The sequence below is a fragment of the Orcinus orca genome, chromosome 20 (genome assembly GCF_937001465.1).
Source record: "Orcinus orca chromosome 20, mOrcOrc1.1, whole genome shotgun sequence".
Taxonomy (NCBI): domain Eukaryota; kingdom Metazoa; phylum Chordata; class Mammalia; order Artiodactyla; family Delphinidae; genus Orcinus; species Orcinus orca.
The window spans coordinates 33,713,578-33,738,050 of NC_064578.1; the positions used below are offsets into that span (position 1 = coordinate 33,713,578).

Genomic DNA, 24,473 nt, shown 5'->3' on the forward strand with positions numbered 1-24,473 from the left:
TCAAGATAGATTATACAATTGGCTTATCAAATTTCATGAAAAATCCTGTCTTACAATTTTGATAGGCATTACATTTTTTTTTAATTTTATTTATTTATTTGTTGGGTCTTTCTCTAGTTGCGGTGAGCGGGGTCACTCTTCATCGTGGCACACAGGCCTCTTACTGTCGTGGCCTCTCTTGTTGTGCAGCACAAGCTCCAGACGCGCAGGCTCAGTAGTTGTGGCTCATGGGCCTAGCCGCTCCGCGGCATGTGGGATCTTCCCATACCAGGGCTCGAACCCATGTCCCCTGCATTGGCAGGCAGATTCTCAACCACTGCACCACCAGGGAAGCCCCAGGCATTACATTTTATTTATAGATTACTTTGGAGCAAATTGACTATCTTTCAGTTCATGAACATGGTATATCTCCTTTATTCAGATCTTCCACAGTGGCCTTTCAGTAATGTTTCATGATTTTTCCTAAAAGGTATTGCTCATCTTTTATTAGATTTACTCCTGGGTATATTATCTTGCTCTTGTGAATAGTATTATTTTTCTAATTGGTTGTTTCTACCATATAGAAGCACTTTTTTTTCCTCCTTTATGAACATATTATTCTCTCATTTTCCAGCAGATGGCAGTAAAATACATTAAGATTTCATTATTAATAATCTTTTCAGTGGTGTCTTCTTTTTTTCCACTGAAATTAAAATGATTTGTTTTAGAGGTATTGATTCTGGAGTATTTCTAAATTATCTCCCTTTGTTCCATTTAGGAAGATAAAAAGAAGCGAGATCGGGACCGCGTGGACAATGAGGCAGAAAAAGACCTCCAGTGTCAGGCCCCTGTAGGATTAGACTTGCCTCCTGAGAAGCCTCTTGCAAGCTCTTTAGCCAAACAAGAAGGTTGGAATAACTCTGAATTAACTGTCCTGAATGAGGAGGCTGAAATTATTTTAAAGATGGTAGCCAGGGAAAGTGACTGGGTTTTTAGCTTTTAAGTTAAAGTTTAAAAGCTGTTAAATTAAATTTTCTTTTAAGTTTTCTTATTTATATCACTGCTTAAGAGCTTTAAATTAGCTTCAGTTTTAAACTTGATATTCTCATACTTTACCATATTTGAAAGATAAATGGAATTTCTCTGAGATGTTTAATGATGGGTATGAGATAAGTCATATATAGAAAGAAAATAAGCTAAACAATACTCTCTAGAATCTTCCTTTTTAAAACACTCTTTTCCTTTCTTCTTTACTTTAGAAGTAGAACAGACACCCCTTCAAGAAGCTTTGAATCAACTGATGAGACAACTGCAGAGGTGAATGTTTTTTCCAACATTTTTATAACATGGAAATTGAAATGGGAAATACAGGATCCAAACCACGTCTTTTTATTATTATTATTTGTTAAAGCCATATTTTATGGCCTGTATCCAAATGTACTTGATTTTAAAGTGGATGATAAATATTTTGCCTGGCAATAGAAGTACTCCAAGAGGCTGACTTCTAGATGTTCTCATTTGGTTTGTTTTAAATGGCAGCTTGAAGAGTGTTACTTAATACTCTTAATGGAAAATTTCTCCTTAATCTAAAGTAACTTCTGATGTTAAAGCTTTAAACCAGGATTAAACAATATAGATATTTCCATTTGCTAATACATAAACACACCTTCTGTATGTTTGTGCAGTGCTTATCACTGCTGTCAATATTCAACAATTACCAAGTCTGGGAGAAGAGACAAAATGCCATAAATAAGATTTGTGACCCTCTCGTAAATGCAGAAATTTGTTCTAAAAATTACAATATCTTGATAACACTAATGATAAGTTCTTAGAAAAGAATAACATGATCTTCATTAAAATATTTGTTTTGATACCTCTCTTTACTCAGAATTTGAATTCTCAGCTCAAAGACATTTACATTATTGGCAGAGGATTCATGGGTATAGGGCATGCATTCTCACAGTGAGTTTTCTTCTTACCATGTTGGCCTTGTATGTCAACCCCAGAACATATCATAAATAATTTTTTAAGGTAAAGCCTCTACTGCTATCTGTATTCAACACCAATTCAGCTTTGCAGTGAAAATCAGAAATTAGTGGCCTCTCTTCCTCTTTGGTGTTACAGAACAATTGAGATATTTACATCTCAAGTCTTTACACTTGAGTAAATCATTCATTACTTGTCCCAAAGGAGTGAACAGGTAAGTATTAAGCATTCCAACTCAATTAGAATGTATGACTATAAAGCATTTTGGCTACCTTTTAATTTTGTTTCTTACAACGTAAGACCGGAATGTAGGGTAATGACGTCTCCTTAAAAGAAATCTACTTATCGGGGTCTCTCTTAGTCTAAGGATGTTCACATTGCTCAGGACATTTTGGGAATTAGAATCCAGAGCCACATTTTTTTGGAATAGCCTCAGTGATTCTTCATCCTTGAGGCTCAGCGCAAATGCTGGTAAAGAATATAGTTGACCAAGTTTAATAATAGCATTTTTGGTCAAACCAAGTGGGACTCTATATTAAAATGACTGATTTTAGGAGGTATAGATAATTTGCTCTGAAGAGGCCCTCCAGAGATGCTTCATGGTGTTATTCACAGTAGCTTTCATGGATAATATGCATTTGGATGTATAAGTTCCAGACTGGACTTTTTTGCTTATTCTCGGTACTTTTTAATCTCACTGCTTAGGCATCCTGCTGGGAAGAACAAAGGCAGAGTCACACACACCTAAATTCAGATTCCATCTCTGTATTTTACCAGATTTATGACCTAGAACAAATCATTTGACCTCTGAGCCTCAGTATTCTCATCTCTAAGTGAGGATACCACCTCCTTGATGGCTTTTGTGAGGATTAGATATAAAATACTTCAATTCCCTACCACTGGCCCTGGCATGTGGTAAATACATCTTTTAAATTGTTGCTATTCTTATTTTTAAATAATAATAAATATATTTATTTAATAATAACCATTTTTATTGATGTGATTATTTGGAGTAAGAAAGCTTTGATATGCCAGATTTCCAGAGGAAAATAACAGTCTAATGAACTAATCTTATAGAGCAGTGGTTCTCAACCCTGTCTGTCCTGGAAATATCAAAATTCAACCCTAGAAAAACCATTGCCTGGACCACCCTCCTATAAGAGATTCTCATATAGTGGGTCTAGGGTAAGCCTCCCACCCCACTGGAATTTTTTTAAAGCTCCTCTAATGATTCTCATGCACAGCCAGAGTTAAGAACCTATGATGGAAAGCACTGGGTCTCAAGTATGGGGGTATTATGAGGACCTTTTTAATGTCAGTTTTTTGAGACCCCCCCCCCACCTACACACACAATAGAAGTTGTATCCATTGATTAAGAAAATATATATAGTCATCCCTTGGTATCCACAGGGGCTTGATTCCAGGAGCCCCGTAGATACCAGAATCCAAGGATGCTCAGGTCCCTTATATAAAATGACAGCAGTCCAGTGAATACAGTCAGCCCTCCATATCCACATTGAGAAACCCACGGATACAGAGGGCCAGCTGTACTCGTGAGGAGGCAACAGCTCTGTGGCCCAAGAGTCCAAGCCTGATTAGAAACCAATATGGAAGATTGCAGGTGTGCATTCATTGTTACTATTTCTGCTTTTTCCTCTATGATTGATAAAAATACATAGTACTAATCTTCCAGAGTACAAGATATTGGTTAGTTAATCTAGATTTCTTATTTTGTTTCATCTTTCCCTGTGTTGGAGATGCTATGAATTAATTAAGCTGCATATTTTAAAAGGTTCTCTGTCTTAAGGGTACAATTTATATGTAAAGCATCTTAACCTTATTAAATAGTTAGTAGTCTTTAAAATTGTTACTTCAGTTTTCAGTGAAAAACGCATTAGCCTACTACAAATTCTACATCTGAAGGGTTTCCTCTGACTCATGCTCCTTGACCAGTAGATTTGTTTGTGGTAGAAATAAAATTGCCTTTTTCCTATCTTCACAGGAAAGACCCAAGTGCTTTCTTTTCATTTCCTGTGACTGATTTTATTGCTCCCGGCTACTCCATGATCATTAAACACCCAATGGATTTTAGTACCATGAAAGAAAAGATCAAGAACAATGATTACCAGTCCATAGAAGAACTAAAGGTAACTCTAGCTACTTACCTCGTGTTGGAGAAATAGACTGAGCTGTGCTACAAAGTAACATATCTATTCAATTGAGAGTCAAACTTTTGGATCCTGTATGTACAAAAATCCTGGCAGAAATCTGCACGTCTGGTATTCAGAATCTTTCTCAAGTTTATTTTAATACCTAAAATCTGTATTTTTTTGTCTTAGAAAACATCTTTGAGTTTGGTGATTAAAAAACCAGACAAAATAAGCCATCTGCTGTCTTTTATTATTTTGTGGGTTTTGGTAAAATTTTTAATTTCATGCATTCTATAAAATATTTTCTCAACCTTTAAAATGAAAAGATGTTTGATTTTTAATTTCAGATCAATGCAGGTAAAATGGATTTTTTTTTAATTAAAGTATAGTTGATTAACAATATTGTATTAGTTTCAGGTGTACAGCAAAGTGCTTCAGTTATATATTTTTTCAGATTATTTTCCATTATAGGTTATTAACAAGATATTGAATAGTCAGTATTTTAATGGAAGTTGATTTAGAGTAGTTTCTTTTTCTATTTCTAGACATCTTCCGAATACAGAATAAATTGGCTTGTCTAGAAATACTAAACAGAAGTTTAATTACATTTTCTTGGGGCTTCCCTGGTTGCGCAGTGGTTAAGAATCTGCCTGCCAGTTCAGGAGACACGGGTTCAAGCCCTGGTCTGGGAAGATCTCACGTGCCGCAGAGCAGCTAAGCCCGTGAGCCACAACTACTGAGCCTGTGCTCTAGACCCCACGAGCCACGACTACTGAACCCACGTGCCACAACTACTGAAACCTACACGCCTAGAGCCTGTGCTCCGCAACAAGCCACCGCAACGAAGAGTAGCCCCTGCTCGCCACAACTAGAGGGAGCCTGCGTGCAGCAATGAAGACCCAACGCAGCCAAAAATAAAAATAAATAAATAAATAAGTTTAATTACATTCTCTAGTTTGATGAAAGTCAGTTGCTCCCTGTGTTCACTTCGGCTATACTTGTTTAGCATATTTTCTTCAACTTTAAGAAGAGAGAAATTTATAAATTACAAGTAAAGAACCTACAAGCTACCAAGATGATACATATGCCTAATGTTATAGTTGAAGTTTTTTCCATCTTTAAATAGCCTTGGTATATATGTTGGTTTCAGAGTTATACTTTACATTTTAGTCATCCGAAGAAAAGGAACCATGTGTTTTCTTTTTTAATTTGCTCTGTACCAAACCATTACAAACTTAACTGGTTTAGATAATATCTATTCTATCTTTGTTTTTTCTGGTTGAACATTGTAGCGTTCACCTGACCTAAGGGCTAGACCCTAATCAGTTACAGAAGGAAAATAAGACAGTAAACGTTTACTTGGTCTCTTTTTTTTTTCATCCACGTTGATCGGTTGAAATTTATAACACTACCATTTAGTTCTGTCTTTACTATCAACTTGAATGTATAGATAATATTTCACTCTGAAAAACCTGAATTGTATTCTCTTGTATTCAAAGAAATGGAAACTTTTCTCAACTTTTCATCTGGTGAAAATTAGGCTATGTTTATTTCAGCATCTTTCGGACCTTATATATTGCTTAATGGAAAATTTTTCACAGTTTTTTTTCCTTTTTGTGAATAGTTTTCCTTGGATCTTTTCCTTATGATGACATGAGGGACTAGAAGTATGCCCCCTAAGTGTTTTTGAGCTATGGTCAAGATTTATCATAATTGAAGTGAACAAGTATTTTTAACTTTTTGGAGTTTTCTACATTACTACACTTTTTTCTCAGGAAAATTCAATAGCCCAATGTAGTATTTATTAGCTTATCAGCTCATTAGGCTGTTCAAGGTTTTTTTTTATTATTACATGAAAAGTATGCAGAAAGGTCATTCAGCTTTATGAATGATGAAGTGCCATTACACAAAAGTCCAGTAAAGCCTAGCACGTGGCAGTTAAGATTCATGGAATCTACAAATTGCCTTAACAGATCAGACCTGCAATCAGAATAGTCCAGTACTCTTGCCAGTTAGAGACCAATGGTCATTTAGTGTAATAGTCATCTAGTGTCTCCCCTCATTTGCTTCTCCTACCCCCAAATATATGTTTAATAATTCTTAATGGAATGGAAGCTTTTCAGAATATCTGTAAAAGGGTTCTTAACCTGGGGTCCTTTGGGTAGCCATGGATGAGCCTTTCGGGGGACCAGGAACCTTATAAAATGACATGAAAATTTTGTGTTCACCTTTGTATTACATGTATGTGCTTGAGGAGTGGATCCATAGCTTTCATCAGATTCTTAGGGATCCAGGACTGAGCAAAATCCTAACTGATTAGAGACTTGGCCAAGAACTGAGGAGCCACATATACTTCGTTTCATCTCCTTTAAATTTAATATCAAATTTATTGTGACCCTTGAACAGTCTTCTCATATGCTTTTAAATAATATTCGGTCTACCTATCTTCATTACATTAAGTGTTCTAAGCTGTCATCACTAGTTATTAAATAATGGGGCTTGAATGTTTCGTTTTAAATTCAGAGGAGGAGTTTGGGGCTCAGATTATTTTTTGTTGGGTTTTTATCATTTTAACTTAGTAAGGCCTTGGCATAATCGCCCTCACATTTATACAATGTAAAAATTACTTAACCATGAAAATATGCAGTGGGATTGAGTTCCCCAGCACATGTGCATACTTTGAAATTTAAACCAAAAGTACAGTTTTGATAATTTGCCTACTGCAGTTACATGTTGTAACTCTTTGAGGTTGTATGGTTTATTTCAGGTTGGCATGATTTTGCAACATTCTGCAAATTATGTTTAGCTTATAACAGTATCCAAACACTTAAAAGAAAATTAGTGTAAATGTTTTGCCATTTTTGCTCAGTTAATTTGAATCTGGTAGGAAATATTGTGATAATTTAATATTGTCCCAGTTTTCAGTCAGGATCTGAAGTAAAACATTTAACTCATAACTGGAGAATTAAGATGTTTGTTTTAAAACTAAGAATATTTTTTAATTAAATGAAGTACACAGTTAAAATTATTAAATATAAGATAGAAGTATTTTCTTCTAATTCTTTTTTTGTGCAATAAGATTGTACTGAAGAAACCCATTTTAAAATTTTATCTCGGGATCTAAAATTTATATAGTTACTATAGAATGTTTAAGAATTTGGAAAGGAATGTAGTAGGATATTTAATTTAGCAGTATTCGTTTTGTTAGTGCGTTTTATTTTTTTAATTTTTTTTTAAGTTTAAGTTTTTTCTTTTTTTTTTTGGCTGCGTTGGGTCTTCGTTGCGTGTGGGCTTTCTCTAGTTGTGGCGAGCAGGGGCTACTCTTCGTTGCCGTGTGCGGGCTTCTCATTGTGGTGGCTTCTCTTGTTGAGCAGCACGGGCTCTAGGTGTGTGGGCTTCAGTAGTTGTGGCTCGCAGGCTCAGTAGTTGTGGCATACGGGCTTAGTTGCTCCGCGGCATGTGGGATCTTCCCGTACCAGGGCTCGAACCCATGTCCCCTGCATTAGCAGGCAGATTCTTAACCACTGTGCCACCAGGGAAGCCCTGTTAGTGAATTTTAAAACTTAATAAATTGCTGTTAATGTTGCTTAGTAAACAGTAAAAGGATGGGAGCGGGTTTTGTTGGTTTGTTTTTGTTTTGGGGGGGTTTTTTTGGTGGTGGTGGTTGTTTTTAATTTCTTGAAGACCTGCATGATTTCAAACAGGACAGGAGGGTACTTTGTTTCATTTTAATGTATTTCTCCCTAATATTTTCTCCGCAGGATAACTTCAAACTAATGTGTACTAATGCTATGATTTACAACAAACCAGAGACCATTTATTATAAAGCTGCAAAGAAGCTATTGCACTCAGGGATGAAAATTCTTAGCCAGGTAAAGGAAACTCTTTGTCATAAATAATAATTGTTATAAAAATCTATATCCCTTTGTTTTTTGGTTATAGTGATACAGATCCAATACAGTACTGGTTTTATTTTATAGGCAGATGATATTAAAAGTAGGAAATATTAAATGAAAAAAAATTTTTAACATAGAAAAGAAAATTAAAGCAGGAAGATTCTCATTTGGAATTGATAGAAATAAATATCGGCAGTCACTTGTAATTATTTACTTAAGAGGCTCTTGAGTTGGTATTCACCAGATAGACTTACATTGGCTGTGAAACAAACATCAACATGAATTCCAGGACAGGATAGATTACATGAATTATGAGACCTTTCAGAAGGAAAGCTCTCTATTTCCCTTTGTAGGGATGGAATCTAATGTTCTGGTGAAGCACAGGAACTTCTTCGAGTAGAAAGAAACAAAATACACAAATGAACGATAATTTGGAATTGTCTCAAAGCCACCTCCCCACAGGAGCAGACTTTCCTTTGAAGGATAAGAACTGTTGCACATATTAAGGCATTTGACATGGGAGAAACGTGTGCAGAGACGCAGACACATCATCATCAAGCTTCATGAGGGAGCTTAATCTGATAACTTATTCAAAACAGAGATACTGTAGATAGTGGCAGAAAGTGACGGGAGTCTCGTCGACGGCTGATGAATGACCTTGAAGGGCAAATTGAGGTGATCATGTGCATCTGCTGGGAGAAGAGGAGAGCTCACAAGATAAATCACGTTTTTCGAGGTTTTACTCACAACTCTGCATAGGATGGAAAATTAACTGAGACAAACCTGGCACCTTATCACAGCGGGAAGTCAGAAGACTGAGTTCTAGTTTTAGCTCTTTTCCACTAACTTTTGAACCTTGGCCCACCCTGGGCCCATTAACCACCCTGGGCCTCAGTGTTCTTAACTGTAGAGAAGAAGGTTTAATCTGAGATCTCAAAGATAATTGCTAGCATTAATGTGCTGATTTTAGAAAGAGCTAGAGTAAGGAGGAGATCAAGAAGAACAAGATGTGAGAGGGATTTTGCAAAGAGAAATGAGTGGGTATGAGGAGAAAGAAGTCAGAATCAAGGGCTCGGGTTCAAATTCAAGGGAGTTAGAGAATAGTAGAAATGAGTCATGTGTAGATGCACATGGTTTTCCAATTTTTATATCAAATGTGATCATTTGTATCACAGTTTTACATTTAAAGAATTGCCTTGGTGCGCAGATGTCTTAGTGTCTGTGTGCTTGGCTCTGAAAGATTCTTGTATCCACTTAACGGAGGAAAGAAAAACATTTGGATTGATGTTCATTCTTGCACTCCTAATATTTAGACAACATCAATTCCCACCCTTTCCTAGAGACTTGGGAAACTGTAATGTAAGCCAGTTACCCATCTTTGGCAAAATATGCAGAGGAAAGGAGAATATAAAATGTTTATCCCATTCTTTGCAGAAAAACTCAGAATCCAGAACCAAGCCATATTCCAGTTTTAAAAACCTGCAAATACTTGCTATTTTTGTATTTGAAGTAAAAGTGCACCCAACAAATGCAGTGTTTAGTCACTCCAAAATATGTACATTGAATTTTTAGGATAAAGTTTAATTCGCAAACATAACATATCCAAGTAAAATTTTCAACTTTGATCTACCACTGTTTTCTCATCTTTAAATAATGTAGTTAATATAACATGTAAACGACTCCAGTATCTCTTGTATTTTATTGGGGATGGGATGGCTGGAAGCACAGGAAAGAAAACCTTTCTTTTCCACTTTCCCTTTTCTCTCTCTGTTGTCTTCCCTTTTTTCAGATCTCTTCCTGTTGAGGAGCCCTACGCATCCTGTGTTATAGCTTCCTGTTGACTGTTCTCTCCACGCTAGATGGAAGAGACCCTTACAGTAGTGATTTTTAAATGTTTAAATTTAGACCTTCTGAATTACTCTTTTAATAGCACATCTCCCAAGAGAGCCCAGTACACCCTTCCGTGAATGGTGTCTTTTCAAAGATAACTGTTTTTGAATTCAGTGTAAAGATTGTAGAGCAGTCATTCATCATTTTTTCAGTTACACACAAGTAGTGACTATTAGGTGACTATTAGATGTGTTATTTTTATAAAAAGTGGACATATGCAGAATAATTCTTTTGATCTCCCAAATACTAAATGCTGCATTATAGTATAAACAGTACTATTCATAGCATAGTGGCTTTGGATCAGACTAATCAAGGTTCAGGTCCTGGCTGTGTTATTGAGACTCTGTGTGATCTTACACAGGCCATGTAACCTTTCTCAGCCTTTTTCCCATCACGTAAAATGGCATAACAGTAGTACTTACCTTATAAAATTATACCTGCTACGTGAGTGAGCACTCAGTAGGTGTTAGCTGTTAACAATTAATGGCAAAGAATCAAACCCCTTAGACATTTGTAAAATTGAGAATTAATAAACAGTATGCTGATTTGGAGACATTTTAGTTACCAAAAAAGAAAGACATTGCTTTCAAATTAAAATTAATTAAACTCAATTTTTTTCCATGACTTGTGTTGAAATTTAGAAAATTTATCTAATTGAATTATTTTAATTTTATGCATATTATGTTTTTCTAAAAATCTGAAAACATTATTAAATGTAGGTTCTGCTTTATAAAACTCTAGAATGGAAATTAAATAGGTTACTGAGAATTTTGTGATCTAAGGCCATTTATTTAACCAGCATTTATTGAGTGCCTACTATGTGCCAACCTCCGTTTCAGGTGCTAGAAATAGATGAGTTAAGAAATGGCTTAAGTGACATGCACAAGGGGAAACACAAATGGCCAGTAAATGCACACAGAAAGTATCACTAGTATTTTTTAAGTGTGTATTAAAATAAAACCTGTTTTTAAAAATCAAATTAGTAGTTTTTTTTTAATGGTACTAATCAGTTTGCCAGGGATTCAGAGAAAATTTCAAACACTGGTGAAACTTTCAAATACTATTAATTGTTACAGTTTTTCTAGAAAGAAGTAGTACACATCAGAAGCCTTAAAAATACTCATTCCCTTTGACCTAGTATTTTTACTCCTAGGATTTATTCTAAAGAGATAGAGATTCCTGGAGACTTTTATTTATAATAGGAGAAACTTGGAAATAAGCTAAATGTCCAGTAAGGGTCATTAATTAAACCATGAGACGCACTGGGATGAAATACTGTACAGTTGTTAAGAATATTTTATGATACAGAAGGGAGATACTTGCAGTTTATTAACTGAAAAAAAAAAACTTTGCTTGTTACAAAATGTTCATTATAATTCCAATTTGCTAATATGTGTAATGCTTAGAAAAATACTAGAATGTTAAACCTGTTAACACTTTTCCTCTCTGAATAATAAATTAACAAGGTATTTATTTTCTCCTCTACCCATGTCTTTGTCTACCATAAAATATATTGCTTAAATAGTTTTAAGATTATTTTAAAATTATAGTCCAGTAAAAATAGCAGGGTTCATTTCTTGAGGCTCTCAGTCTGTACTGCTAATACAGCAGAGTATGATGAGGAAAGTCCCCATCGTGAGAGACAAGAGGCCTGGTCTTGGTCACTGGTTCTGTGACTTTAGGTGAGTCATTTAGCATTTCTGGGCTACACTGTTCTTATTTGAATGACCTCTGGTCCCTTCCAGTTCTAGTTTCTATTATTCCACAGAAGTCTTCCCTGCTGTTGCTGTGCAGCCCTGAGGAGACTGCAGTCCATATTTTATCCAGTGACAACACTCAGAAATAAAACGCAGAATAGTCACTGGGAACAAATCTGCCTCTTTAACATTTGTCCAGAAACCTCAAGTCCTTAACCACCATGAAAATTTCACAGCGTATCAATGCAGTGGAAAATTCAGCATGTTTCACAAAACAGAAACAATACTTCTTTGGTTAGAACATTATGCACTCTGAAAAAGAAACTATGCTAGCAGCCTTTTTATTCTCCTTGAGGCATGTTTTCACACAGAGAAAAATGCCAGAATCATCATTGATTATCCCAGGATACCAGAATGTAAGGGATCTTCACATGTTCACATGCTCTAGGTTTTAAATACCTGATAATTCTTAAATTTCAGAAGATAAAACCATTCTGTTAAATATAAAACTTTAACATCCTATTAAACTAAATTTTACTTTTTAAATTTAGTACTGCAAAGAATACTTAGTATTTATTCACACTTTCTCTTCTGTGAACTTTCTGATAATGCAGCAAAGTTATAGAGCATTCTCTTATGTTGGAAATTATCTGCATTGAAGGAATAGACTTTATTGTCCTGGTTCCTAAATATTCTACTCTGTTGGTATGATTACATTTAATTGTTTTTCTTCCCTAGTTAATAACAGGATAAGTGCAAACTCTTGTGGGGGGAAAAATGGATTACTTTCAAAATGAATGACAAACATTCAATAAGAATATTCTTGAATATTTTTAGGAGAGAATTCAGAGCCTGAAGCAGAGCATAGACTTCATGGCAGACTTGCAAAAAAGTCGAAAGCAGAAAGATAGAACAGACACCTCGCAGAGTGGGGAGGACAGCGGCTGCTGGCCAAGAGAGAGGGAAGACTCTGGAGACACTGAGGCACAAGGCTTCAAGAGTCCCAATAAGGAAAATAAAAAGTAAAGAATCTTTGGAATATTAAGGTTAAGCTGTCTTTTTCACACCAGTATCGGGAGAAAATACTGATTGGGGGCCTGCCTTGGGTCCATGGTTGGTTGGGTTTTGTCCTGAAAGTCCATTTTGATGATTTGATACCCTTCTTCTCATGCAAAGCATTATATGGAATTGTCCAAACACAGTTCAGAAAATAGTTCTGAATGTCTATTCTGTATGAAAGTAGTTTTAAAACCAGTAAATTACCGTTAGGGACTCATAATTGTCTGTGAGTTTATTTTAGTAGAACTATTTGTTTAAGAAAAAAGTGTATTCATTATTTCATTCCACAAAGGAGTTGAGACCGTACTTAAGCCTAAGCACAGTTAAAGCTACCTTCTAAACAGATGGGCTATCACTGAGATGTGTGCATGTTTTCCACTCAGTGTCAGCTGGTAGGAGCAGTAATGAGCCACTGGTCCTACTGGGCAGCAGCTGGCATGGCCGGACACAGTCGTGTATATCCTGCTCACACCACTGCCTACTCTGATGCCCAGCACCTCGCTGTCAACTCTGGGAGAAGGGTTTAGTTAGCAGTGTGCGATTTCTGCTGTCATAATGCAAAGAAAGTAAACTTGTGACAAGTTTTTGTTATATTTCTAAGATTTATACATTTTAAATGTACATTTATTTTAATTTTAAATATTGAACTTAATAAATACAAATTGTGTGCCCCTCCCCTTTTAAAACATATTTGAGGTGGAGTTTCATTTTTGTGAATCTTCTAAGAAAAACGTTTAGAGCAAGTAACACTGGACACAAAAAGGGAGGGAACTAGCCAACTACTTGGTTTGCCTTACTGTTGGTGTATTATTAGGGCCCCTTACCAGGTCATTAAGGAACAAAGTTTTAATCAGTAGCGCAAATTTCTCCACTTTAGTTGTATTCATATTTGGAATTACATTTTAATGTTTTCATCTTATCTTTTTTTTTTTTACTTAGTACTAATGTGTGTTTTCAGGAAAGACAAAGATGTACTTGAAGATAAATTTAAAAGCAATAATGTAGAAAGAGAGCAGGAGCAGATTGACCGCATTGTTAAGGAATCTGGAGGAAAGCTGACCAGGCGGCTTGTTAATAGTCAGGTGATCAAGCTTTTCCTTTCGTTTCATTACCTACTGATTCGGGTTGTCTGAAACTTACAGTTTTTAAGTTGCTTGTGTCCTTTTAATCCATATCTGCCATAGAGTTCTTAAGGAGAACACTCACAAAAAGAAAAAGTAATAATATACTTGGTTTGTAAAGTATATAGTATTATCCTCTGTTACTGGATAAAGGGATTTGGGTTTGTTTGTTTTTTTAAGTGATGTTAATGTGTTCTAAAGTTGGAAAATGAACCACAGACTTAAAGCTTACAAAGAAAACATTTATGTACTGGTCTTTTCAAGTCATATTGTATAGCACGTTGGTTCTAAAACCAAATGAATTAATACATGACTTTGGGCAAGTCACTCCCCTTCCCTGGCCTTCAGTATCCTTTTTTGTTGGTTTGTTTGTTTTTTGGCGGTACGCGGGCCTCTCACTGTCGCGGCCTCTCCCTTTGCGGAGCACAGGCTCCGGACGCGCAGGCTCAGCGGCCATGGCTCACGGGCCCAGCCGCTCCCCGGCATATGGGATCTTCCCAGACCGGGGCACGAACCCGTGTCCCCCGCACCGGCAGGCGGACTCCCAACCACTGTGCCACCAGGGAAGCCCCAGTATCCTTTTTTAATAGAGTGAACAGAACTCGGTGACCTTAAGGACCCACACAGCTCTTCAAAATTCTGAGATTTCTCTAACCTTCATTTCTTTAACCCATCAACACCTGTGTGCATGGAGACAGGTGTGAAAGTTGATATCTGAGTATAGTGATGATCGCTACCTGTAATATTAGCTTGACTAAACTAAGGTAAGGTTTTCTGATGAGCAGCATATGTACATATGGTATATAAAACTGTTCATGCCATTTGAATACTTTGGGTCATTGCAGTGTGAATTTGAAAGGAGGAAACCAGATGGAACAACAACATTGGGACTTCTCCATCCTGTGGATCCTGTTGTAGGAGGTAAGTTCACAGAATTAGACTGTGCATGAACTTTGAACTTGATGCTAATTTGGAAAAGAGCAGTAACCCGGGTTAACATTTTAAAGCAACAAGTCTGAATATTGATAAACCTAACTGTATCATCATCCGTAAAGAACTTGGCTAGGCATGGTGTACTTCACGCTAACAGCTAGCCTAACTTTATTTCATCCCAAATAAGTACACTACAGATCAAGTTTTCTTTAAAATATAAAGTGCCTGGAATATCATACCCACCATTAACAAAGCCAAAATATTAGGCAGTCATTTCTAGCCCTGGTTTTAAGAGACTCTGGTATAAAGGCTCAGTTATTTCTTGAAGTATCTCAAAACCCTCAGACTATGGCATAATAAATTTAACTTGACTTTTTAATTTCAGGGAATAAAATGAATATATATGCCATGTAGTACTTTAATGGGAATGGAATAATATATAGTTAATGACATATCTTTCACTGTGGTTGATAGAAAGTTTACAAAGGTTGGAGATCACTATTTTAGAAACTCAAGTCATACTTACATTTTCTCAAATGATATTTTAATGGAAGTAGTATAGGGAATATTTTAAACCTTGATGTAACAATGGGAAATTTATGTCATTCATCTGAGGGGGGAAAATCATGTGATAAGCATGAGAATATTTTATAAATATCTGTTTTCATACTACCATTAGGAGAGAGTTAATTGGAGATACAAAAATGAATAATGACAAAATTCCTGCACTTCAGGAAATAGTCTCCATTATTTATTGTTTGCCACGAGGAAGACACTGTCTTAGGAGCTTGAGGTGGAGCTAGGTGTAAAAAGGGAGCAAAACAAGAAGAGACAAGTCCCCCTTACGTTCTGTGGAGTGGGGAAAGGAGGACACAAACAAAAAGAATCATGTAAAGAGATGGCAACTTGTCCACCATGAATCAGTACATCAGAGGAACAGAGCGGCAGAGTAGTAACAGGATATATCTGTCTCGTGTCTGGGGGTCAGAGAGGGCTTCCTTAAGAGATGTTTAGGTTGATCCCAAAATGGTGGGTAAGGGATTGGGGAATAACAGGTAAAAAAAACACCTTGAAGCAAAGAAGAGCTTGATGCATTTGACGCAAGCCTGTCAGTGTTCTCTTTGAGCATTGCATTCCACTCTTGAAATGCTGAAGGAGAACATTAATAGCCTCCTTACTTAGAAGAAAAGGAACTGGTGCTATGTTTTCAGAACAAAACTCATTTTTTACTTTTATATGAACTTTTCATACGAACTTTTTAGGGTCTTGGGTCAAAGAAAATGCCACAGGGGAGAAAAATAAAAAAGAAAATGCCACAGGATTGAGAGCATTGCTCTCTGTAGTATAGCCGTGATGAAAATGTGGTGACGCAGCTAAGTTGATTTAGGTCACACCTTAAGATCTGCCCCTTTCTTTGTACTTGGGGTCTGGTCTCTGCTCTTGGTCTGGTTTTCTGGATTTCCTGCTTCTGTAGGCATTATCAAATGTGGCCAGCGCTGACCTGACTCCTCACACACACAGCAGCTCCCCCAGGAGGCCAGTTTACTGGTTTAAGGCAGAAGATGTCCCTGTCTCAGCTCCATCCTCCTGGTTGGAGGCACTAGTACCAATTAGGACACCAAATTGCAGAAGATCTGATTTAGGTGTTTGAAGTTTCTCACAAGTGCGTTTATTTTATCACACTGATCACATGTGGCAGTAGACTCTATTCCAGGGTGGTCATGCTACAAAAATCATCTTGTCTCTTCCCCAAGAGAAAATGTCCTTTCTGTTGGAATTTGTTAGAGACCACGTTTTCTCCTGATACCATCCTTCTCAGTTCTTATGCTTATATCACAGATTTCTAGCATCATTACAGGGGTTTGTTCCTGGTTTACAGACGTCACATCTTTAAAGACTATTCTTCCCTGCAGTGCAAGTCTACCTCAGATTAATTCAGATTAACTTATCCTGAATATATTATGAGTTCTTGTCTTTAATCATGTATTTTCCCTTAGTCTTTTACTTGACCTTTTCTACTGGTTTACTTGCATCATCTTAACATTAAAAGATCCGACCTTCAGGACTTCCCTGGCTGTCCAGTGGTTAAGACTCCACACTCCCAATGCAGAGGGCACAGGTTTGATCCCTGGTGGGGGAACTAAGATCCCACATGCTGCGGGGTGCGGCCAAAAGAAAAATTTTTTTAAAGTCCATGTTTAAAAAACTTTAAACATGTTTTTTAAAGTGAAGTGCAACATGATTATAAAGAATTCCAGGATGCAGTAGAGTATAATGAAAAGGACCAGATTTTGGTCCGCGTATGTTCCTGCCTTTCTAAGCTCAGATTTTCTTATGTTAAAAATGGGTAGAGCAAGGGCTGCCCAGAGTCACGTGAATGGCATGAAGCAGTGTGCGCACAGACGCTGAGTGAGAGCGCCATCTGGATCACTGCCACATGAGCTGCCTCCACCGTGCTCATTCTTATGTTTTAGAACCAGGCTACTGCCCTGTGAGACTGGGAATGACGACTGGAAGACTTCAGTCTGGAGTGAATACTTTGCAGGGGTTCAAAGAAGATAAAAGGAACAAGGTAACTCCAGGTAAGGCTCCCACATGGTAGTCAAGTTTTTTCTCTTCTCTCTTTCTCAAGGAGCTGAGGAAAAGAAGCACTCTCTTTATGGTATTTTTGCAACATTAATTAGCTGTTTTATTAAGAAACTGAAAAATCAGTATTTTTTTTTCTATATTTATTTTTGGCCGCGTTGGGTGTTTGTTGCTGTGCGTGGGCTTTCTCTAGTTGTAGCGAGCGGGGGCTACTCTTCGTTGTGGTGCTGGGCTTCTCATTGCGGTGGCTTCTTGTTGCGGAGCACGGGCTCTAGGCGTGCAGGCTTCAGTAGTTGTGGCATGTGGGCTCAGTAGTTGTGGCTTGCGGGCTCTAGAGCACAGGCTCAGTAGTTCTGGCGCACGGGCTTAGTTGCTCCGCAGCATGTGAGATCTTCCCGGACCAGGGCTCAAACCCGTGTCCCCTGCATTGGCAGGTGGATTCTTAACCACTGTGCCACCAGGGAAGCCCCTGAAAAAATCAGTGTTAGTATTCAAAATGAGTTCTGTTATTTCTTTTTTTTCCTCTCTGCTTTGTGGGCAAAGATTCACCTGAGTTGTGACTTCACAAATACATGTTTGGAGAAAATGTTTACCCTAAATTTGTATGCCAGTCAATGAAGTAGCAAAGTTAGAAGGGATTAATCTTTAATAAACAAAAAAATAGATTGACATACAAGTTAAAGAATGGTATTGTGGTTTTGTGTGTGTGTGTGTTTTTATCAACAGTGTTATACTTGAATTATGGACCCTACAGTTCTTATGCACCACATTATGACTCCACATTTGCAAACATCAGCAAGGACGATTCTGATTTAATCTATTCAACCTATGGGGAAGACTCTGACCTCCCGAGTGATTTCAGGTGAGTCACCAGTTCGTCAGTATTCTGAGTGCTACATTGTCCTAAAATACTGATATACGTAAGTGATCTATTGATAGACTTACAGAGTTATTCAATTGGTAGAAAATGTGTTCAGTAATTTTTTTAATTGACAGTAATTAAATAGACCCTTAGTTATCATCGTTCTTTAATAGAGACCATATATTTTAAAGAAAGAATGTATCTCCCTAATATTTTCTGATGTTGGCATCTGTAGTATTTTAATTCTTACAAAAATATCTTTTTAAAGATGCTTACTAAAATTCAGGAGCTTGTTGCTTCAAAATGTTGACGTGCCACCTGCTTTACTGTAACAGTTTTGTGTGTCAGTGAGTTGTTCCAAATTTGATCAGTTTGGGAAGCCACAACCCATTTTCCCCAAGATCAGAGGTAGGACATGATTCGATTCCTAACGCAACCCACATCCAAGCCTGTTTGACCTGTCACGTACCAGTAGACCACTGCAGTTACACTCAACTATCCCTTATTGTTTCTGTGGGAAGATAACTTTGTGTTCTTATTTAGGATGTTGGGTACTTTGCATCCCATCAACATAATGAAATGTCCTGATTTACTGGGATTCTGGCTTGGGGTGGGACACTGAGCTTGGGTTATTCCTCCTGGGCCCTGGCACTTCGTTAACTTCGTCATATGTAAGAATTTAACCCAATAGATTAACCAGTCTCCTGGTGTTCTGACAAAGGGGGGTTTGTTCACTTCTATATATGTATGGTGGTAGTGGCAGCAGTGTTTTTATAAGGCAGGGGTCCTTAGTCAGTGACTGGGGTTTAAGATCAAGCCATTTGTATATCCTGTAGACCTCTTCTCACCAGCTTGAATAAATTCTTTCTGGATTATTCATCCACGCATTCCACATACAGGCATTGCAGGTGCCTTATTTTCCAGGCATTCGTCTAGATACTGGGGATTCCCCTGGGAAACAATGCTGACAAAGACCCATGCCCTCCTGTCAGGTGGTAACAGGTGTTTTGAAGAAAAGTAAAGAAGTAAAGGAAGATAGTGCTAGGATTGGGAGAGGGGTGCTGTTTTAAATAGGGTAGTCAAGGAAGGCTTTGCTAAGTGAACATTGAGCAAAACTGAAGGCAGTAAAGAAGCAAGCGTTGCTGCCATCTGAAAGAAGAACATTCCAGCCAGTGGAATAGCTGTGCGAAAGCCCTCAGGTGGGAACCTGCCTGACACATTTAGAGACCAAGAAGAGCAGTAAGGGACAGGAAGAGTAGGGGAAATAACTGGTGGGAGTAGATCTTTGTAAGGACTTGGCATTTTATTCTAAGTGAGATGGGAAAATATTGGTGGCTTTTGAACAGAGTAGTGACCAAGTCTGGCTTATAATTTTAAAAGGAGCACTATGGCTGCTCTGTGGAAAACAGATTGCAGGGGGGCAAGGGAAGAAACAGAGGAACAGCTGTCATAATCCAGATGAGAACTGGACCATGGGAGTGGTGGCTGAGGTGCTGAGAAGGGATCAGTAGTCAGACAGGAGGATTTCTTGACTCACTGAAGTGGGGTTTGAGAGAGCAAAGTCAAGGAGGACTCCAGGGTTTTAGACCAAGCCTAAAAGGATGACATTGCTCTTTACTGAGAAGGGGAAGATTTTAGGACTACTTCGGGAGGAAGATCCAGCAACTCAATTTTGAACATTTTGAGCCTATTAGACCTCCAAATGGAGCTGTCCAGAGTGTGGTCCAAACTGGAGGTGTGACTTTTAGAGTCTTTTAGTATATGTGAGAGTCCTGAGGTGAATACGATCACCTTAGGGAAGAAGTGAAGGGGAGAAGCAAAGAATTCCAGAGGCTGAGCCCTGATCCCCTCCATCACTGAGGTCTTGTTTCTCTTTGAAGTTTTCCCCAGGAGCATTTCCTTTTCATGGTGTTCTTGGTATTGTTTAATTCTCTTGTGATGATAACTTGATCACTGGTAAATATGTAAATACAGTGTTGTGTCCAGATGGAAAGTTTCACATCATGGGGTATAAATTAAGGGCATCTAATGAAACAGTTGGCTATGATAGGAAGATTACGCCAGTGGAGATGATTTGTATGAAAGTGACTTTCCCAACACGCTCTCTTTCAGCATCCATGAGTTTTTGGCCACATGCCAAGATTATCCATATGTTATGGCAGATAGTTTACTGGATGTTTTAACAAAAGGAGGACATTCTAGAACCCTGCAGGAGTTGGAGATGGTAAGAATGCTGCTAAAGAAACAGTGATTTGTCATTGGCCCTCAGGTGTTAGTCATCAGTGTTATGAAACCATGCGATTTACCAGTGTGACAGCTGAACTCCATTCCGCTGAAAAGACAGCCCAGCCCGGGTGGAGACCATGGGTGGAGGACAATGAACGGAAACGCGTAACTCGGCTACCAGGGTCTGTGAGGGCCAGAGGGTTGTCTTTATCTCCTCATCTTGGAAACGTAGGAATCAAAAACGGGGTTATAACTCAGAAGTCAGCTCGTGTTCTGTGCCCCAACAAAAAAGGAAGTCTTGCTCACTGGCTTGACATTAAGTTGACTAAAATGATAGGGAATGTCCTTTTCCTTATTACATAGTAATAATACAGTGGTGGAGCCTCAAGTAAAAAAGTAACAAGCTTCCTCATTGCTGTATTGTATTAACACTTGTAAACTAGCTCCAGTTCAGTTGGACATAGTTCATAATCTGGGATAATTCAGAGACCTGGCTCAAAGATTAAAACCAGAAAGTGTTCCTTCAGTGTAGAGGAGAGTTGGTCTCCAGAATGTCCTTGTCACCATAGTTAGAGGAACCCTGTATCTCCTGGGGGTCATAACTCTTCCTGGTGGCTGTGACTGTAGTTGCCTTGTCCTCTGCCCTCGCTGTACCTGTGGCTGCTGGTCCTTGGGTGACCTGTCAGCAAAGCTGAGTCAGCGCCTGAAGTTCAGTGAGAACTGCTGTACAGTCTTATATCTTAGCACATAAACTGCATTCACATGACCTAAAAAACATTCAGCTTTACATCAATTCAAAAATATTTTTACTATATACCCTTCCCAGCAGTTAACCTGAATTAATTAAAAGTCTTGAACTAAAATTGCATGTCTTTCATTTTGTTGATATGGCAATATATTTCAAATTTAAAGTTCCTCTGCCCTTTGATCCAGCAGTTCCTCTTAGAATTTATACTAGCAAATTAAGATAGAAGTTATATATAAGCAATACAGTGTTTATAATTTTTTAAAACTGGGAATCAGTTAAATCACAGTATAACCTTTCAAGAAAAGATAACAGATCATGATTGATTTTTTTTGCATGATACATGTATTGTTCATATATGCAGTATCTCTGAAGACTAGGATTATGGGAAGTTTTCATGTTCTCTGTAGCATTTGAATATTTTACATTCTCTGCTGTCTGCAAGTGTTGCCTCTTTTTATGCAGAATACACCCTGGAGTACTCCTATCTTCTCTTTGTCAGAGATTTCAACCACCTATTGCTGAAAATAAGGCTCCATTTATTTAGGTCCTTGTATGCTATTTACCAAGTATCTTCTTAAACATGTATGTTGCTTCTTGATTGGTCATAGAACTGTCAGTCTTAAAGTCACCAGTAATATGTACTCTGGGCTCACAAAATACTCTCAAAATGCTAGTAATTATATCTAATTCATTTTTGGTTTAAAAAATTATATTTTGATAATACATATTCTTATTCCTTTTATCTTGCCGTGAAACTCTTGATGTTTTTCTATTTTCCTTGATATTTGCCTTTTTATATGTCTTTTAATAAAGTGTTTTTCTTTATCCTTATAGTCATCTCCTGAAGATGAAGGCCAAACTAGGATGCTTGACACAGCAAAAGAAATGGAGGTGATTATATTTTTTACTCTTTATAAGAAATATTTAAATGGCGAATAAGCTAAAAAGCCTAAATGATAAAGCTTTTATTTTAAAAGAAAAATATTTATCGAGTGTCTCCTGAGATCGAAGAACTTTTTTTGCCTGTGGGGAATGTAGTAGCAGCGAGTGCAGTAGATAAGCACGCACGTAAACAAGGGAGCCAAAGCCAGTTACCGTACAGAGTAAATGTACATGTTGTGGGAACGCAGGTTGGGGAAACCAGCTGCTTTGGACAGCTGAGGAGATCCTCACAGAGGGACTTCCGGATGAACTGGGTCTAGAAGGATGAACAGGGTTCCTGCAGCACAGGGCCAGGTGTGTGAAGTGGGTAGAACTTCATGTGTAATGACCTGAATAGATCTGAGCAGGCAAGGCACATGTGCAGAGCACCCAGAAAGTGAGTGACCACAGGGTACCTGGAGAGAGGAGGAAAGGTATTGAGGACCAAATGATGACGAGTCATATATGCAGTGCTTAAGAAGTTGAGATTTTAGAAGTTAGACTGCTGTGATCAAATGTGGAGGCGAGAGAGGGGCTGGAGGGAGGGGACCAGTGAAAAGCTATGGGACTTAACACTAGTTAATTTTTTGCTTAGATAACAATACAATGGAAGAGAATGAAGATGTACAATAAAGAGAAATACAGTAGAACTAAAATTGACAGGACCTGCACGAGGTAGATATTAGTATTGTTAGCTCATATTCGACATACAGGAAAAGGAGCACACCTTTGGCAGGGAAAGAAATTTCACTTGGTTTCAGGGCTGGTGAGTGTGATTTGAGACATCAGTGGAGGTGTGGATCTGGAAGTCACTGGTGTCAAGGTAGAATTATTGTAGGTATTAGGTGACTGAGATTGTCCAGGCAGAACACGTAGCCTGGGAAAAGGCCAAAGAACAGAACCTTGGAGAGACCAGTAGTTAAGGTGGGAAAACCATGGAAGACTAATGCAGGAAAGAGTCCAGCAGTGTCAGATGCTGCACAGAAGCCCAGTAAGAGGAGACCAGCAGGTGTCATTTGTAACCTTAATCAGAGTAATTTCAGTAAAATGGTGGGGACAAGATAAAGGTACCGTGAGTTAAATGACTGGAGGAAAACTGGGACATTGAAGATCAGAGAGATGTAAGCTCTTTGAAGGGAAAGAAAACTTGAAGATGTGAGATCAAGTAAAGACAGATGCAAATGTAGATGGTAGTGTAGATGGTACTGACAAAATCCTGTCATTTTCCAAGAAAGAGGAGCCAAGCAAGGTCATGTACTTGGTGAGCAGGCAAGAATGAAAGAAAACTTCAGAATGGGAAAGAAAGCTGGGTAAGAAGTTTGTTGAATAGGGAAGTAAGGGCCCAGCCGAAATGGCAAACCATAAGTATCAATATGTACCGATACGGTTTTCTCCGCCACACACTTTTAGCCCGTATGTCGGTAGAGAAATAGGATGTTCAGACTGTCCGAGCTGAGAGTGCAATACCAAAGTATAAAAGGAACCATTAACTTTTGTTTACTCATTGTCAGGATTGATCTGTTCCTAAAAAGCAGTGTTGGGGTTATGGAAAACTCCGAGTCTTGTGATTCCAAAAATAAAACTCCACCCTTTTTAGGATTTTGTTTCTCCCGTGCAATACTACGGCCTGGCTTTGGGGCCTGGAGGAGACCCAGGAAGTATCTTATTATGTTCAAGGTCTTCCACAGGGGAGTGCAAGTGTATAGACTGAAACACTGCCTGTGAACCTCAGAAACTGCAGCCTTGTCACAGTCACCAAAAGCGCTTCACAGTGTCGGCAGTAACAAGGCTTATCTTTAGAGTGGTGATAAAACAAGTGATGCAGATTGTGTAAGACACACCATTCCATTACCAAGAAGTGTGATTTATGGACACTTTTGCCAGGATTTGGGAATGGCATTTTAAAGGTTTTTATAGGCATCAGAATTATAGCTCTATAGCTCGGCTTACAAACACAAGCCATCTTCTTAATTTCTCATTCTAGCACTGTCAGGGCTTAGCAAGCTCAATTAATCTTTTTTTTTAAAGCAGATTACAGAAATCGAACCAACAGGGCATTTAGACTCCAATAATCAAGACAGGCTTACAGCACTGAAAGCAGTAGCAAACTTTGGAGCTCCCGTTGAAGTTTTTGACTCGGAAGGTAAGTGTCTCCAGAGGGTTTGAAGGAAATACTTCATGACACAGGCAGTCAAGATTTAATGTCACAGTAGCACAGACTAACATAGCCATTCACTACAGGAACATCTTGACTGGCCATGCTTCAGTGGAATAATAAAGCATGTCTTTGGTGTTGATTTCATTTGAGGGGGATTACTCCTTTGAGGAGAGAAGACTAACCAATAAATAGCAAAACCCCAGAGCATAGTACTCAATTTATTGCACAAGATCAAATACAAGTATGTCCATGTTGTCCTTA

At 38.0% G+C, this 24,473-nt stretch overlaps 1 protein-coding gene across 4 annotated transcripts in view; it reads left to right on the forward strand.

Moving 5' to 3' along the window:
- Positions 1–24,473, forward strand: part of BRD7 (bromodomain containing 7) — a 40,398-nt gene that overhangs the window by 13,018 nt on the left and 2,907 nt on the right. For 2 of the 4 annotated variants that reach the window (XM_049703790.1, XM_012539579.3), the window contains exons 3-14: positions 758–887; positions 1,239–1,296; positions 3,968–4,112; positions 7,877–7,987; positions 12,436–12,620; positions 13,616–13,739; positions 14,624–14,699; positions 17,186–17,293; positions 18,024–18,159; positions 20,272–20,383; positions 21,968–22,024; positions 24,083–24,197. In XM_049703790.1, the coding sequence (XP_049559747.1) occupies positions 758–887; positions 1,239–1,296; positions 3,968–4,112; positions 7,877–7,987; positions 12,436–12,620; positions 13,616–13,739; positions 14,624–14,699; positions 17,186–17,293; positions 18,024–18,159; positions 20,272–20,383; positions 21,968–22,024; positions 24,083–24,197 (1,357 nt within the window). The remainder of the gene's footprint in view (positions 1–757; positions 888–1,238; positions 1,297–3,967; positions 4,113–7,876; positions 7,988–12,435; positions 12,621–13,615; positions 13,740–14,623; positions 14,700–17,185; positions 17,294–18,023; positions 18,160–20,271; positions 20,384–21,967; positions 22,025–24,082; positions 24,198–24,473) is intronic. The other 2 variants (XM_004264885.3, XM_033418919.2) reach the window with 2 other exon arrangements.